This window comes from Podarcis muralis, chromosome 9, assembly GCF_964188315.1.
Source record: "Podarcis muralis chromosome 9, rPodMur119.hap1.1, whole genome shotgun sequence".
NCBI lineage: Eukaryota > Metazoa > Chordata > Lepidosauria > Squamata > Lacertidae > Podarcis > Podarcis muralis.
In genome coordinates, this window is record NC_135663.1 from 77,246,637 (window position 1) to 77,259,772 (window position 13,136).

Consider the following 13,136-nt stretch of genomic DNA (forward strand, 5'->3'; position numbering starts at 1 on the left):
CCTCCAGACAGGAAGACATGGGAGAGGCAGGACAAGAAGGTGGGTACTGCCAGGTTTGCTGGCAGGTATTTAAAGCCCAGCAAGCCTTGGTGCCCTCAAGAGGTTGAAGCACAGAGAGTGGGAAGGAAGAACAGGGCAGATTGACCCCATTCTCCCTGGGGGTTGGGGAAGCAACTGCTGCGTCCTGGAGCTGGCGGCCATGACAGGTGGCCTCAAGAGTGGGAAGATCTGAATGATGCTGGAGTTGGAGAAAAGATGTTTCCATTCAATTCTCAGTCCTGTTTTAATCTCTCATGCCTGACTGACTCCATCAGAACATAAATGGATGTGATGATCACACTCTGGAAGGTAAGAGCATGAAAACGGGCTTTGATGAAGTGGAACAAGACACTGATGTGTTGGAGGAGCCTGGGACAGATTGAAGTAGAGTGGCATTTGGCAATTGTGTTGGACGATTTATGGTTGGTGATGGAATCAGCCATGGACCAAAACATAGGAGGGAGGCAGTGTGTGTGTGTGAGAGAGAGAGGGGGGGGATGGCTGGCTGGTTGGTTGAACAGATGCCAGTGTGTTTGGTGGCTAAAAAGGGTTGGAGTTAGATCAGTGAAACTCAAGTTCAATTCCCACTCAGCTATGAAGATGGCCTTGGGCCAATCACCATCTCTTGTTCTAGCCAACCACATAAGGCTGTTGTGATGATGAAATGGAGAGGGGCGGAGATCTGTGCATGGAGGAGAGTTGGGTTAAAAAATGTAACAAATAAATTCTCAACCACAAACTCATTGGGAAAACCAGAATCATTTGGTGTCCTCTCATCTGTAAAAAGAAAGAGAGAATTATAATGACAGTCAAGAGCATTTTGATATTGATATAAAAGATATTGAACAGTATGCTAGATTACTTCATTGGAGACCATATGGGTAACACAGAGAGCAATGAAGATAACTTAGAAAACTTAGCAATAGCACTTAAAATGCAATTCTCAATTTTTGTGCAACCAATATCGCTATGCTGTAAAGCAAATAATTATTTTTTAAAAACTAAAATTTGAGTAAACAACCAAACAGTTCTCTCTAGCTTTAACAGTCACTCCTTCAGCACTGGCACATGCCATGTGTCTGAAGGCCAGAATGCTCTCATTCTGCTCTGCTTCTCACAGCACCAGTTGCTTGAGATGTCAATGCAGCAAACCAGAATGATTTTGGTGCGCTAGAAGTGGCCCTTTTCTTTGAAGGATCATCTCGACAAACAACTATGACGTGCAAAACCAGAGCGAAATGAACATGAAGAAGGATGCAGGTTTTGGACAGATGGGGACGTCAGGTGCTAGTGGGGAGGGAGGACCCAAAATTCAGTGGTATAAGAGTGACATCATGTTAAAATAAGATGCCTTTATTGCTGAGATCTTTGCGTGGCTTGAATTGGATGGCCCTGGACCAAGACCACCTGAGAGCATCAGAGTTATCTTTCACTGCCAGAAAGAGCAAAGATAACCGGGAGGCTAGAGGCTAGTAAGAGACCCGTGAAAAAGATAACCAGGTGAACAACACCTAGGCAGCCCATGACCATGTGGGACTTTTTCAGAGTGCTGGAGATGGGCATGCTCTAACCCTCTTGATAGAGCTCCGCTTTTGTCTGGTGTTTAGAAAAACAAGCATATTAGATTACAATCTCAACACTAGAGCAGCTCTTGTAACATTTATGGAAAGATTCCAGAATGAATATTTCCATGCTTTACTACAAAATCTGTATTATTATTATTATTATTATTATTATTATTATTATTATTATCATCATCATCATCTTTAAAGATTTTTTTTCAGCTCTCTTTCTATTCTGAAGTTGCTCAAGTATTTAAAAATATACAACCATGCAAAACACACACACACACACACACACACACACACACACACCACACACACACACACACACACACACACACACACCACACACAGGCCCCAAATGAACTTGTAGCTTTAAGCCTGATGGAAGCTAACTGGACTAAACCAGCTTAAACCGAAATGATCATCTGTCTAGGCATTTTTACAAGCAAGACCTCTAGAATTGGGATGATGTCATTCCTGGATCTAAGATATGGAACTGGGCAGATCCGAGTCTGGAGAACACCTGGATGGTCTACTCCTACCTAGGCCTCCACGATGGTAGATTGGCAGAATATATGCATATAGGTCATATGTATCATCACACTATTAGATTTCTAAGATCAGAAATAAGTATAAAAAATAAGAAGAAAAAAACATATATCTCATTAAAACTATGAAGAAATGTTTTATAAAAAAATGCAGTTTAAATATAATAATAATGGAGCCTTCCAAGATTCTCTGTCTGGCTCTGGAGATTTCCCTGCTCCCCCCCCCCCCCGACCAAACCCCCTTCTCAGCAACTCTCTGTAGTGGCTCTGCTTTGCACGCTCCTTCATTGCTGTATTGCCTAACTGGAATGTGTCTTTGAACTCTGATGATGCCTTTGATTCCCTGGAAGAGTGGATGAAGGACCCATCTGTACAGGGATGTGAGAGTGTGTGCAGAAACTAATGCAGTGGAAAAATTCACATTCATTGTTCCACCTACTTTTTCCTCTGGCCCCAACCACCACTGGAATGTGGCCCCCAGAAAATTGCCCAGAAAGGGATGCAGCCCTTGGGCTGAACAAAGCCCTCCACCCCCGTCCTGGCCTTAGGGCACAATCCAACAGGTGTTTATCATGACAAAGTCCCACTGAAGGCAATGGGATGGAATTCAGTTGTACCTATTTTAAGTCCCACTGATTTCAATAGAACTTAACTGATACAATTTTTTTTTGGATTAACCTGATTATGTCTGATTTTACAGCCAACTAAGCTAGTAAACCAGCTGTTTCGATGGCAGGTAATGATGCATTTAAAGTCCAGCGTCACTGAGCTATTTCATGGCACAGAAATAAAAGCATACAAGTGGCGAGGAATTGAACACCTTTTTTTTTTATAAAAAAGGTGTTTTATCCATAAGAATATCTTATTATGTACTACAACAGTCTGCAGTCTGAACTTCCTATAGCTTGATTATCATTTATATTTCATGTATTACATTTCTATCCTGGCACACTTCTGCCAGGGAACTCAAGACATGGAATGCCCATCCAGACCAGATCCAGTCCAGCTTAGATTCAGCAAGTTTGTTGTATCAGGTACCTTTAGACCATGCCCAAGTTGTTCCCAGATTCCCAACACCTTCTTGCTCCACACATAGCTTTCAGAGAAGTCTAAATGAGTTTATATACCTCTACACCCCAAATCAACTTCGGGCCACCTTAAATCCTATTTAAGTTTATTTCCATGCTCAGCCAAGTGCTTAAAGCCCGAAATGACCCAGGCTGCCTCCTTCTCAACAGACCTTCTTGAGTGTCAAGACTGGCAGAGGTGGCCTTTTCGGTAATTCCACTGCCCTCAGAAGGTCACTGTCTGGGACAGGTGTGTTTTCAGGATCTATCCTACTCCTGTGACTGTAATTTGTTTTTAATTCTGAATTTTAAATTGCAACAGCAGCAGCAGCAGCAGCAGCAATTTATTACTTGTACCCCGCCCATCTGGCTGGGCCTCCTCAGCCACCCTGAGCGGCTTCCAACAGGATATTAAAAACACAATAAAAGATCAAACATTAAAAACTTCCCTAAACAGGGCTGCCTTCAGATGTCTTCTAAAAATCAGATAGTTGTTGTCAAGGAAATAGACATCTGGTGGCAGGGTGTTCCACAGGATGGGCACCACCACCGAAAAGGCCTGGTTCCCTGTAACCTTACTTCTCACAGTGAGGGAACTGCAGAAGGCCCTTGGAGCTGGACCTCAGTGTTCGGGCTGAACAATGGGGGTGGAGACGCACCTTCAGGTCTACTGGGCCGAGGCCGTAACCCACCCTGGGACCGGAAGGGCTGCTACTACTCTGAAGTGTCAGTCCAGAGAAGTTTTATCTGAAATGCATTGCACAGGAAATAAGCTTTGGGCTGGAGACAATGTATGGAAGGTTTGCCTTAGTCATGCTCATTCATTTCAGTAGTTCTACTCTGTGTAAAACTTAGTTGAATATCACCCACAATTTGGAGTAGCCCACACCTTGACCCTAGATCCAGAGATGTGTCAACTTCAGTTTTATATTCAGACAGCTCATGTAGTTCTGTGCCAAAGGAGAAACATAGGACAGCTGCCCTTAAACCAGGCCAGGTGACTTGCCCATCTTACCTAGATCCATCTACTCTGACTGACAGCAGCTCTAAAAAGTCTTATGCTTAGAAGGGGCTTTCTCATCACTTGGACCTTGATCTTTTTAATGGAAGATGTCAGGGATGGAGCCTGGTCTCACCTGCTGATCTACTGTGCCTCCTCAACAAGGAACTGCTGACTGGTCCCAGCCTCATTTTGGAGTGAACTTAAAAAGAGGGCCACGTTCTCCCATTAGCCATTTCCAAGTGCAGGATGTCTCTGGCATTTTATCAGCACCAGCCACTCTGTGCATGGTGGCTCATGACTCATAAGGTCAACATATTGACTTCCACCCTTCTCTTCAGTCCTAGTGCTCTGTCTCCATCAACAGTAGGGGCGGGGAAGAGCTGTGGTTCTCCAGATGTTGCTGGACTGTCCTGGATAGTAGAGCCAATGGTCATTGATAATGGGAGCTGTAGCAACATCTGGAGAGCCACAACTTCCCCACCCCTGTGCTACAGGAAAGAACAAAGAAGCTGTGACCCTCAAGATATTGCTGGGCTCCAGTCCCCATCACCCTTGCCCATTGGTCAAGAAGGCTGGAGGCAATGGAAGTTGAAGTATCAGCACCATCTGGGCGGTCATGGTTTCCCCACCCTGGCATCAAAGCTTCTGGTTATTTCTTCCTCCACCTCCTCTGGTATCTGGCTGTTGCTCAACCCTAATACAACCAGCAATATCCCCGTGGAAATCTGCCCAGGTTCCCTTCATGCTTCTCCTGCAGCAAAGGCCTGGTGGCTTACCTTGGGAAGTCTGTATTTATCCCGAAAGTGGGTCCGCAGGGTGGCTCGTTCTGCTTTGCGCTGTGCAAACTGGGCATCCCGCTCCATTCTGCAAACAACATTGGGAGAAGATGTTGTTGATTAGCTGCAATGTGTGTGCCCCACTTGGCATGGCGAGCAAATGTCTTGGTCACTAGGGCAGAGCAAGCCTGAGAAGTTTCCCGGTAGAGGCCATTAATCTCTGCTCCAAACCTCAGCGTTTCACACAGCTGATATGATGCTAGTCAGAGTGCATCCCCAAGATCACACTCTGTTTAATCTCGCCTAATTAACTTGGAATAATTGCCAGTGCCCTTTCTCCACTCATACTCAGTAATGCTGCAGATAACATGCACATCACACACAGAGAGAGAATTACTATTTTTTACACAGCCTTGCATGTAAAACAACTCATTCTATTATTTTACCGTATGTATTCATCCCCAACAGAAAGGGCTCAGTGGCAGATCACCTGCTTTGCATGCGAAAGATCCCAGGTTTGGGTCTTTGTGGCACCTCCAGGTAGGACAGGGAGACTCGCTGCCTGGAACCCTGGTAAGCCACTGCCAGTCATTGTGGGCAGTACTGGGCCAGATGGACCAGGGGTCTAATTCAGTGTAAGACTTCTTCTCATGTTCCTGTGTAAGTCGTAGTTGTTAAGCGCCATCCACACAACACTAAATCTCAGCCTCAACATTATACAATCCAGAACACTGACCACCTCAGGGCTTTACACTTACAATGGCTAATGCACACTGGGATGTCCATACTGGGACATGCTGGAGGTGTGGGGAGAAAAATCCCTATTTTTATCATTTTTAAAAAAACCACGATGGAGAATAACAAACTATGTGATATGGAATTAATTCAAATTGGAAGAAATTAATATTAAGAAATCCTGGGATATGGTCTCAGGGTGCTCATTTAACCAAATGACTGGAGTGTAGGATAGCTGTGAGAGTTCTTTCACCACAGGTATTCCCATTCCCGAATGAATCAAAGCCAGCCCATAATATCTAAGAACACAAGAGCCCTGAGGCTGGATAAGACTGAATGCACATGATGTCCAGAATTCTGCTTCCACAGTGGCCAACCAGATGCCTATGGGAAGCTCACAAGCAAGACATTGGCACAAATAATATGGCCATAATGACCACAGTAACATGGACAGGAGGGTTGTGTAGTTGGATAAGGATGGAGAAGCTAACATTGGCCACAAGTAGACTCTTGTTTGCTAACTTCTAAGGCAGGCTTCCCCATTTGGCCAGTGAGGCCATTTCCATCAAGCCATGCCCACCTGCCCTACACCTGATGTCATACACGATGGCAGGTGTGGGGCAGATGAGGGGGGCCCTAGACAAAAGCCCCTTGTGCACCCTTCCTGAGTGCCTGACAACCAGCTGGTGCCCAGGTGTGCAAAGGTGTCTTGCAGGTCTCGTGCATGACTCACAGCAGCACAGTTCTCGGGAGAGTTTTACTTCCACTAAAACCAGTGGGACGACTGAATACATTTCCTCTCTCCAGGTGCTTTGGCTAAGTTCATTTGCAGCTCTGGAAATAGCTAGTACTTCTGGCTGATTTTGTTACAGCTTCTGGGAGTCAGTGGAGACAGTATTGGTCTTCATGATGGGGAGATCAAGTGATACTGAGCAAAACAGAAGCTGACTCTGTTGTACTGGGCTGGGGAACTTGCGGTCCCCCAGATGTTGCCTGGTTATCACTTTCATCATCCCCAAACCATGGTCCATACTGATGGGAGTTGGAGTCCAGCAACATCTGTTGGGCCACAGGTTCTAAGCCTTGAGTTAAATGGACTATATGAACAAAGCATGGAGGAAAAGAAGAATTATTATTGCTCTTTTTGACACCTCATTTGTTCCTCAGCTAAAAAGGACCATTTCATCATTTTTGTGATTGTGAGCTCACTTTGCATATTAGTAGGGTTTAAATATATATATATTTCTATGGAAACATTATGATCAGAATTGAATATATCCAATGTCTTTCAACAACCAGATCTCTGAGCCAGCCCGGCCAATTAAAAAAACAAACTAGGAATTTGCTCATGAATGACTTTTCTAACTTTTTATGGTTTTATGTTTTAATCTCCTCTGATATATATTTTTATGATACAGTGGTATGCAATTTTAAAAAAAATAAGTAAATAAACAATTCAAGAGTAACTTTCCTGGATCACTAATGACATAATGCTTCTATCAATGTGCCCCTAATATACCTCACAGTGGTAGGGTGGTCTTCAGTATGATTTAGGTGTTTTATGCAAATCCAGGAGTAGATCTAAGTTCCCCAGAAGACCTCTGCTTGACAGTTCAGTGGAGCTTCCACCCAGACAAGTGTGTGTAGGATTGCCACCTAAGTGATGGTGCTGATGTGATCTGTTCTCCAGAACATAAATTGCAGCACAGAATGTTTCTTTTTCTTTTCTTTTTTTAAAAAGTAGGCTACTTTGTCCTCTTTCCAAAGAGGATTGTAGTGATGTAGACAAGGGTACAGCGGGGTAATTAATGGTTTTTGTTTTGCTCTGGCAAGCGAATGAGGTGATACTGAGACTTTGAAATTTGTTTGTGGCAGATTAGCAAGGCAGAAGGAAGAGAAGGAAGAAAGTAATTGAGGAGTCTGGATGCTTCTTTACTTTTCCTCTCTGGAGTTCCTACTAGACACAAGCAATTTAAATGGCAATACTTCTTTGCAAGATTTCTTTTCATTTATAATTAAATGCTAAAGGTTATGTTTGAACTGGCAGGAAATATTTTATTAAAGCACATTGTGTTTACCAGTCGAATTTATCCTGTGACTGCTGGCAGACTATAACAAACTGGGTATAGTGCTATTTCTGCACTGCTGCTCTTTGGAAGGTGTAAGGACATATGTGCATATATGAATCAATACAGCTGCCTGTGCGTTTGTAAAAAAAAATCCTCAGGGCTGGAGTGACTACAGGGGCTGCCACAATCACTTCTTGCACTTCAGAATTTTCTGGAATGCCACTTGATGCATTAAATGGACAGCAGGGAAAACTGCTCAGCACAAGGCTTGGAAGCAAACTGCGGGTGGGAGGGACAGGTGAAACACAGTGAAATTATGCATGCAAACTACTACAGGAAGCAAACGGTTGGTGCGGGAGCAAAACGGCATTTAAAAAATGTGTGTAAATGCAGCCTTGAATACCCCTCCCCTTTTCAAAATCAGAAATGGTGAATAATCTAAACTCCAACTTCCGGGGGTGCGGGGAGGCAGGGAGCTATAGTGAGATGTAGTTTTTCCTGAGAAAACAATCCCATCTCTTGAAGGCAAAAGCGGATTAAAAGATTAGGGGTTCATTAAAATGCATTACTAATATTCCCCGCCTTCCACAACAAATGTAAAGTCCTGGGTTCACTTCCTCTTTCCCTTCACCACTTATTTGGGAGGAACTAAGGCAGAGGATCTCTTTAACCCAGTTTGGGCTTAAATGGAAAGATCAGCTTCCACAGGGCGCCTTCTGTAGCCCAGATTCATATGTCGACATCTAAAAAGGGGAGGATTTGGGTCTGAACTTTGCATAAAAACTGCTTAGAGCAAGGGATTTATTTTCGCACAGACACTGCTTAGTGCTATTTTAAATTTATTTTTAAAATTGCCCTATTTTTATTGTAGGCGTGGACTTTTTAACATCCTGCTAGAATCAATCCAGTGGAGCCAGCATGAGGTTTTCAAATGCCCTCTTTTGTACACCACTGTTTGATGCTCAAGGTACAATCCCAGGACAATACAAAAGCAGTTTCTTGGGAAATAAATTTTACTGTGTGTGTAGTATTGGATGTTGGTGGAGGGATCTTTATCATCTCTCTGTGTGAACTTGCATGCTCTTCCTAGATTCCCTTTAGCCTATTTCTCTCCTTCCTTAAAGATACTTCCTGGTGCGATCAGTGAATAAGCTTAGACTTAGACCCACACTTGTATTGTTCTTCAGATGTTGATTCACCGAACTTGCTCACAGCAGCCCAGACGTCTCCTGATTCTGAGACCCTGATTCTAGACCTGGGAATAATAGTCATTTACCTCAACAGGGTTGGGGGTGGGATGAGTCTGAGATGAGGCAAAGTTCAGAATCCCCTTCATCTCAGACTGGCTTGCCTTGAGTCTTCTGGCCAGGCTCTACATTGAAATGCATAATATGTCGTGAGCTGCAATCAGATCACTCACATTTCCCTGGTCTGATCTTGATTTTGCTCAGGAATTTCCTTAAAAGGGGTTATCAAGCAGTTTCTTTCTCCATCTCCTCTCCTGCTAATCTACCATGCAAACTAAGACCATAAAAGACACGTACTGCTAAGGTTTCTAAAAGTTACATACAGAAAGAGTCATGTGATATTCTCCAAAGGGATAGCCATGGCTCTTCTCCATGAACGCTTGTGCCAAGGCTCTTGGTTGCAATATAACTGGACAGTCACAAAAAGGAGCCCTTCATCACCCGATACTTACTTTTCTTCCACCAGCTGCTTCTGGTACTCTTCGTATTCTTCCTTCGTCATCCCCTGGGCTTCAGCCGGGGACTTCTCCCCTTCTCCTTTCTCTTCTCCCCCCAGTCCGCCGGTGAGGTTCTTCAGTTGCCCACCAACCATGGACTTCACCATGAAAGCCATGACTAGCTGTGTTGAGGAGGGGAGGAAGTTGCTGGAGGAAGAGTTAGGATCAAGGAAAGAAGAAAAGATGGGATAACGATGGGGACTTGAGCTTGGCCGGCTTGTCAAAGCTCAGCGGCCAGGTTTGATCTAAATCAGCATCGTCTCCTGTTGGGGATCCCCGTTGCTCATTGGGAGATCTGGTTCTGCTGCAGAAGGAATGGTCCGGGATTCCGCTGGGCTTCAGCACCGGCGGGAGGCGGACAGTTCCGAAAGCTCCCAGCAGTGCCGAATGAATCCACTCCCTTCGGACCACCGCGCGGCTTTGCGTTCAGCACCACGGAGCGCGGACAGCGACTGCTGCTTCGGAGCGTCTGCGCGCGCCTGTGGCTGACGGAGCCGGCCGCGAGGAGGGGGCGCCCCCTTGCGGTGGGCAGTAGCTCACTTTCCAGGGACCCTCACGCTCATCTGACCTCGCCTCCGACGGTGTGGCAGTTTGGCTCTGCTCGCCCACTCCCTCCTCCCCGCTCGCGCTCCAGCACCGCCTTCTTTGCCTTCGTAAAAAAAGATTAGAGCTGTTGACTGGTGTGACGAACCTCGCGCATCTTCCAGAGTGGGTAGCTCTGTGTTAGTCTGTTGCAAGAAAACCACAACGTATCTCGTGGCAAAGACAGGTTTGTTGTGGAAGTAACTGGCACAGAGTACAACCCGCTTCGTTAATTGCAAGAAGGGTTTATGCTCAGTTGATAGATAAGCTACACAGAGAGAAAGTGATGAGCTTAAAGGGGGAAATGGGAAAGAGGGGAACCAAAGGCAAGAGGTCACCTGCGACAAACCTGTAAGGTAAAGGGACCCCTGACCATTAGGTCCAGTCGTGGCCGACTCTGGGGTTGCGGCGCTCATCGCGCTTTATTGGCCGAGGGAGCCGGCGTACAGCTTCCGGGTCATGTGGCCAGCATGACTAAGCTGCTTCTGGCAAACCAGAGCAGCGCACGGAAACACCATTTACCTTCCCGCCGGAGCGGTACCTATTTATCTACTTGCACTTTGACATGCTTTCGAACTGCTAGGTTGGCAGGAGCAGGGACCAAGCAGCGGGAGCTCACCCTGTCGCGGGGATTCGAACTGCCAACCTTCTGATCAGTAAATCCTAGGCTCTGTGGTTTAACCCACAGCGCCACCCGCGTCCCTGTAGTAAACCTGTCATGTAGCTTAAATGCATGCAAAAGAAGCACAGAGTGTGTGTGCAGGTGTGTATGTAATACAAACATGCATTTAAGCTGTACATAGAAGTGTCATAAGCTGTACATATTGCGAGATACCTCAATTTCCCAGCAGTGAGTGACTCCCGGGGCTTCAAGTGCTTTGTTTCCTTGGAATGAAGGTCAGTAGAGACTGTGGGGTCTTTAGAATACAGTGGTACCTCAGGTTAAGTACTTAATTCGTTCTGGAGCCCTGTTCTTAACCTGAAACTGTTCTTAACCTGAGACACCACTTTAGCTAATGGGGCCTCCTGCTCCCACCACGCCGCCGGAGCACGATTTCTGTTCTCATCCTAAAGCAAAGTTCTTAACCCGAGGTACTATTTCTTGGTTAGCGGAGTCTGTAACCTGAAGCGTATGTAACCTGAGGTACCACTGTATATGGATACACATGTACACACAGAGGGAGCAGAGGCTGGAGGTGCTCACAGTGTTAACACCCCGACACAGTTTACTTCCCCATTCTGTTTTGAGCGGTGGGGTGGCAAGCACAGAGCAATCGATGTTTCTCTCCCTCCAGCACTGAACTTCCAGCTCACTCTTCACTCAGCTCAGTGGTGGGCCTACCCCTCAGGTGAGAGGGGTAGGCCCACCACTTTTTTCCAATGGGCTGAGTTTGAACGTTTCTTGGACTTCTAAATCACAGTACTTAAGTAGCCAGCAAATAGTCATTCCATTAATAAATGAACTGGTTTTTTCCTAGATCAGGCATATCCAAAGTCCATTTCAGGGGCCTAATCTGCCCTCTTGAAAAAAGTTTGGACACCACTGTCCTAGATCCTATGACTGCACTTTTGGAAGGTGCAGAAGGTGTCATCCAGACTGATCCCTCCCCACATAAACTCATAACACTATTGCAGTGGTTTTCAACCAGTGTGCCATGGCACCCTGGGGTGCCTTGAATGGTGGTCAGGCGTACCACAGGCCTCTGTCCTTCCTCCCCTCCTTCCTCTGATGGCCTCTTGCGTCTCTGCCTCTCAAAGGCTTGTGTGTCTGTTTGTTGCAGCAGCCCTGGCTACAAGCTCCCTGGGCAAATGGTGCCTCTGGGGATGGCCAGGAGGTGCTGGGTGCCAGGAGCTGAGGAAGCAAGTGGGTGTGGGAGCCCAGGCAGCTAGTTCGCCGGTTGGGGGTGGATAGACAACTGGGAGGCCAGGCAGGCAAGTGCCAAAGCTACGAGGGGGGGGGGCTAGCTTGTTTTTTTGCACTGGGTGAAGCCTCCAGAGGCGTGCCATTGAGGTTCCCAGGCCATGTGTGTGTGTGCACACATGCACGTGCAAATGCGTGTGGGTTGGTGTGCCAAACTGGGTCTTGGACTCAAGTGAAATAAACCCTAGTTTTGCCCCAGGGGGGGGGTACATCTCACGAGGAATGGCTAGGGGCCTAACCCCACTCCCAGCACCACCTTGTTCTGCCTAATGGTAGGTCTGGTTTTGCTTTTGAACCTGCCAGGCAATGGCATTCCAAATGCAGGATGTCATCACCGAATAAAGGTGGGGCACCCAGAGAAGATCAGTGTGCCCTCAGTTCTGCTGCTAGGATCACAATGAAGATCTCTTTGGCACCTTGTAGCTCAGTGGGAAAGCATTACCAGCAGTTCTCAACCTGGGTCCCCAGATGTTGTTGGACTACAATTCCCATCATCCCTGAGCTCTGGCCTTGCTAGCTAGGGATGATGGGAGTTGTAGTCCAACAATATCTGGGGACCCACAGGTTGAGAACCGCTGCTAGCCTCTCAAGTTCCATTTCTGACATCTCCAGGTGGAACTGGGAAAGCACTCCCCATCTGAAACTCTGGAGAGCTGCTGCCAGTTGGAGCAGGCTGTGCTAAACTAGATGGGCCTGCACCCTGACCTGGTATAAGGTAGCTGCCCCTCATGTCACAGAACTGAAAGGAGGCTCACAGCCAGAGATGATAGATATAGATAAGATAGATAGATAGATACCTCTGGATACGAACGGGATCAGTTCCGGAGCCCCGTTTGCATCCAGAAGCAAACGTAACTAGCAACAGCATGTCTGCACACGCATACGCCACTTTTCGCCACTTCTGCGCATGCGTGTGATGTCATTTTGAGCGTCTGCGCATGCGCAAGCGGCGAAACCCAGAAGTAATGTGTTCCATTACTTCCGGGTTGCCACGGAGCGCAACTCGAACACGCTCAACCCGAAGCACATTCAACCCGAGGTATGACTGTAGATAGATATCCTGCTTTTCCACCATGTTTGGGTCCCA

The 13,136-nt window shown here is 46.4% G+C and overlaps 1 protein-coding gene across 1 annotated transcript; it reads right to left on the reverse strand.

The window, feature by feature from the left end:
* Window positions 1–4,319: 4,319 nt before the first annotated feature.
* CPLX3 (complexin 3) lies at window positions 4,320–10,171 on the reverse strand. The gene is made up of 2 exons (XM_077934612.1): window positions 9,502–10,171; window positions 4,320–5,086 (listed from the first exon to the last, which is right to left on the reverse strand). Exons 1-2 carry the CDS (start codon window positions 9,660–9,662, stop codon window positions 4,963–4,965), a joined length of 285 nt encoding a protein of 94 aa, XP_077790738.1. The 5' UTR covers window positions 9,663–10,171; the 3' UTR covers window positions 4,320–4,962.
* Window positions 10,172–13,136: the final 2,965 nt, after the last annotated feature.

What these genes read in the sequence shown, in the direction of transcription:
- CPLX3 (XM_077934612.1), bottom strand. Translation starts at nt 9,662, where the DNA reads ATGGCTTTCATGGTGAAGTCCATGGTTGGTGGGCAACTGAAGAACCTC. An exon ending in AAGCAGCTGGTGGAAGAAAA is followed by an intron (nt 5,087 to 9,501) that starts GTAAGTATCGGG and finishes TGTTGTTTGCAG; the next exon opens with AATGGAGCGGGATGCCCAGT.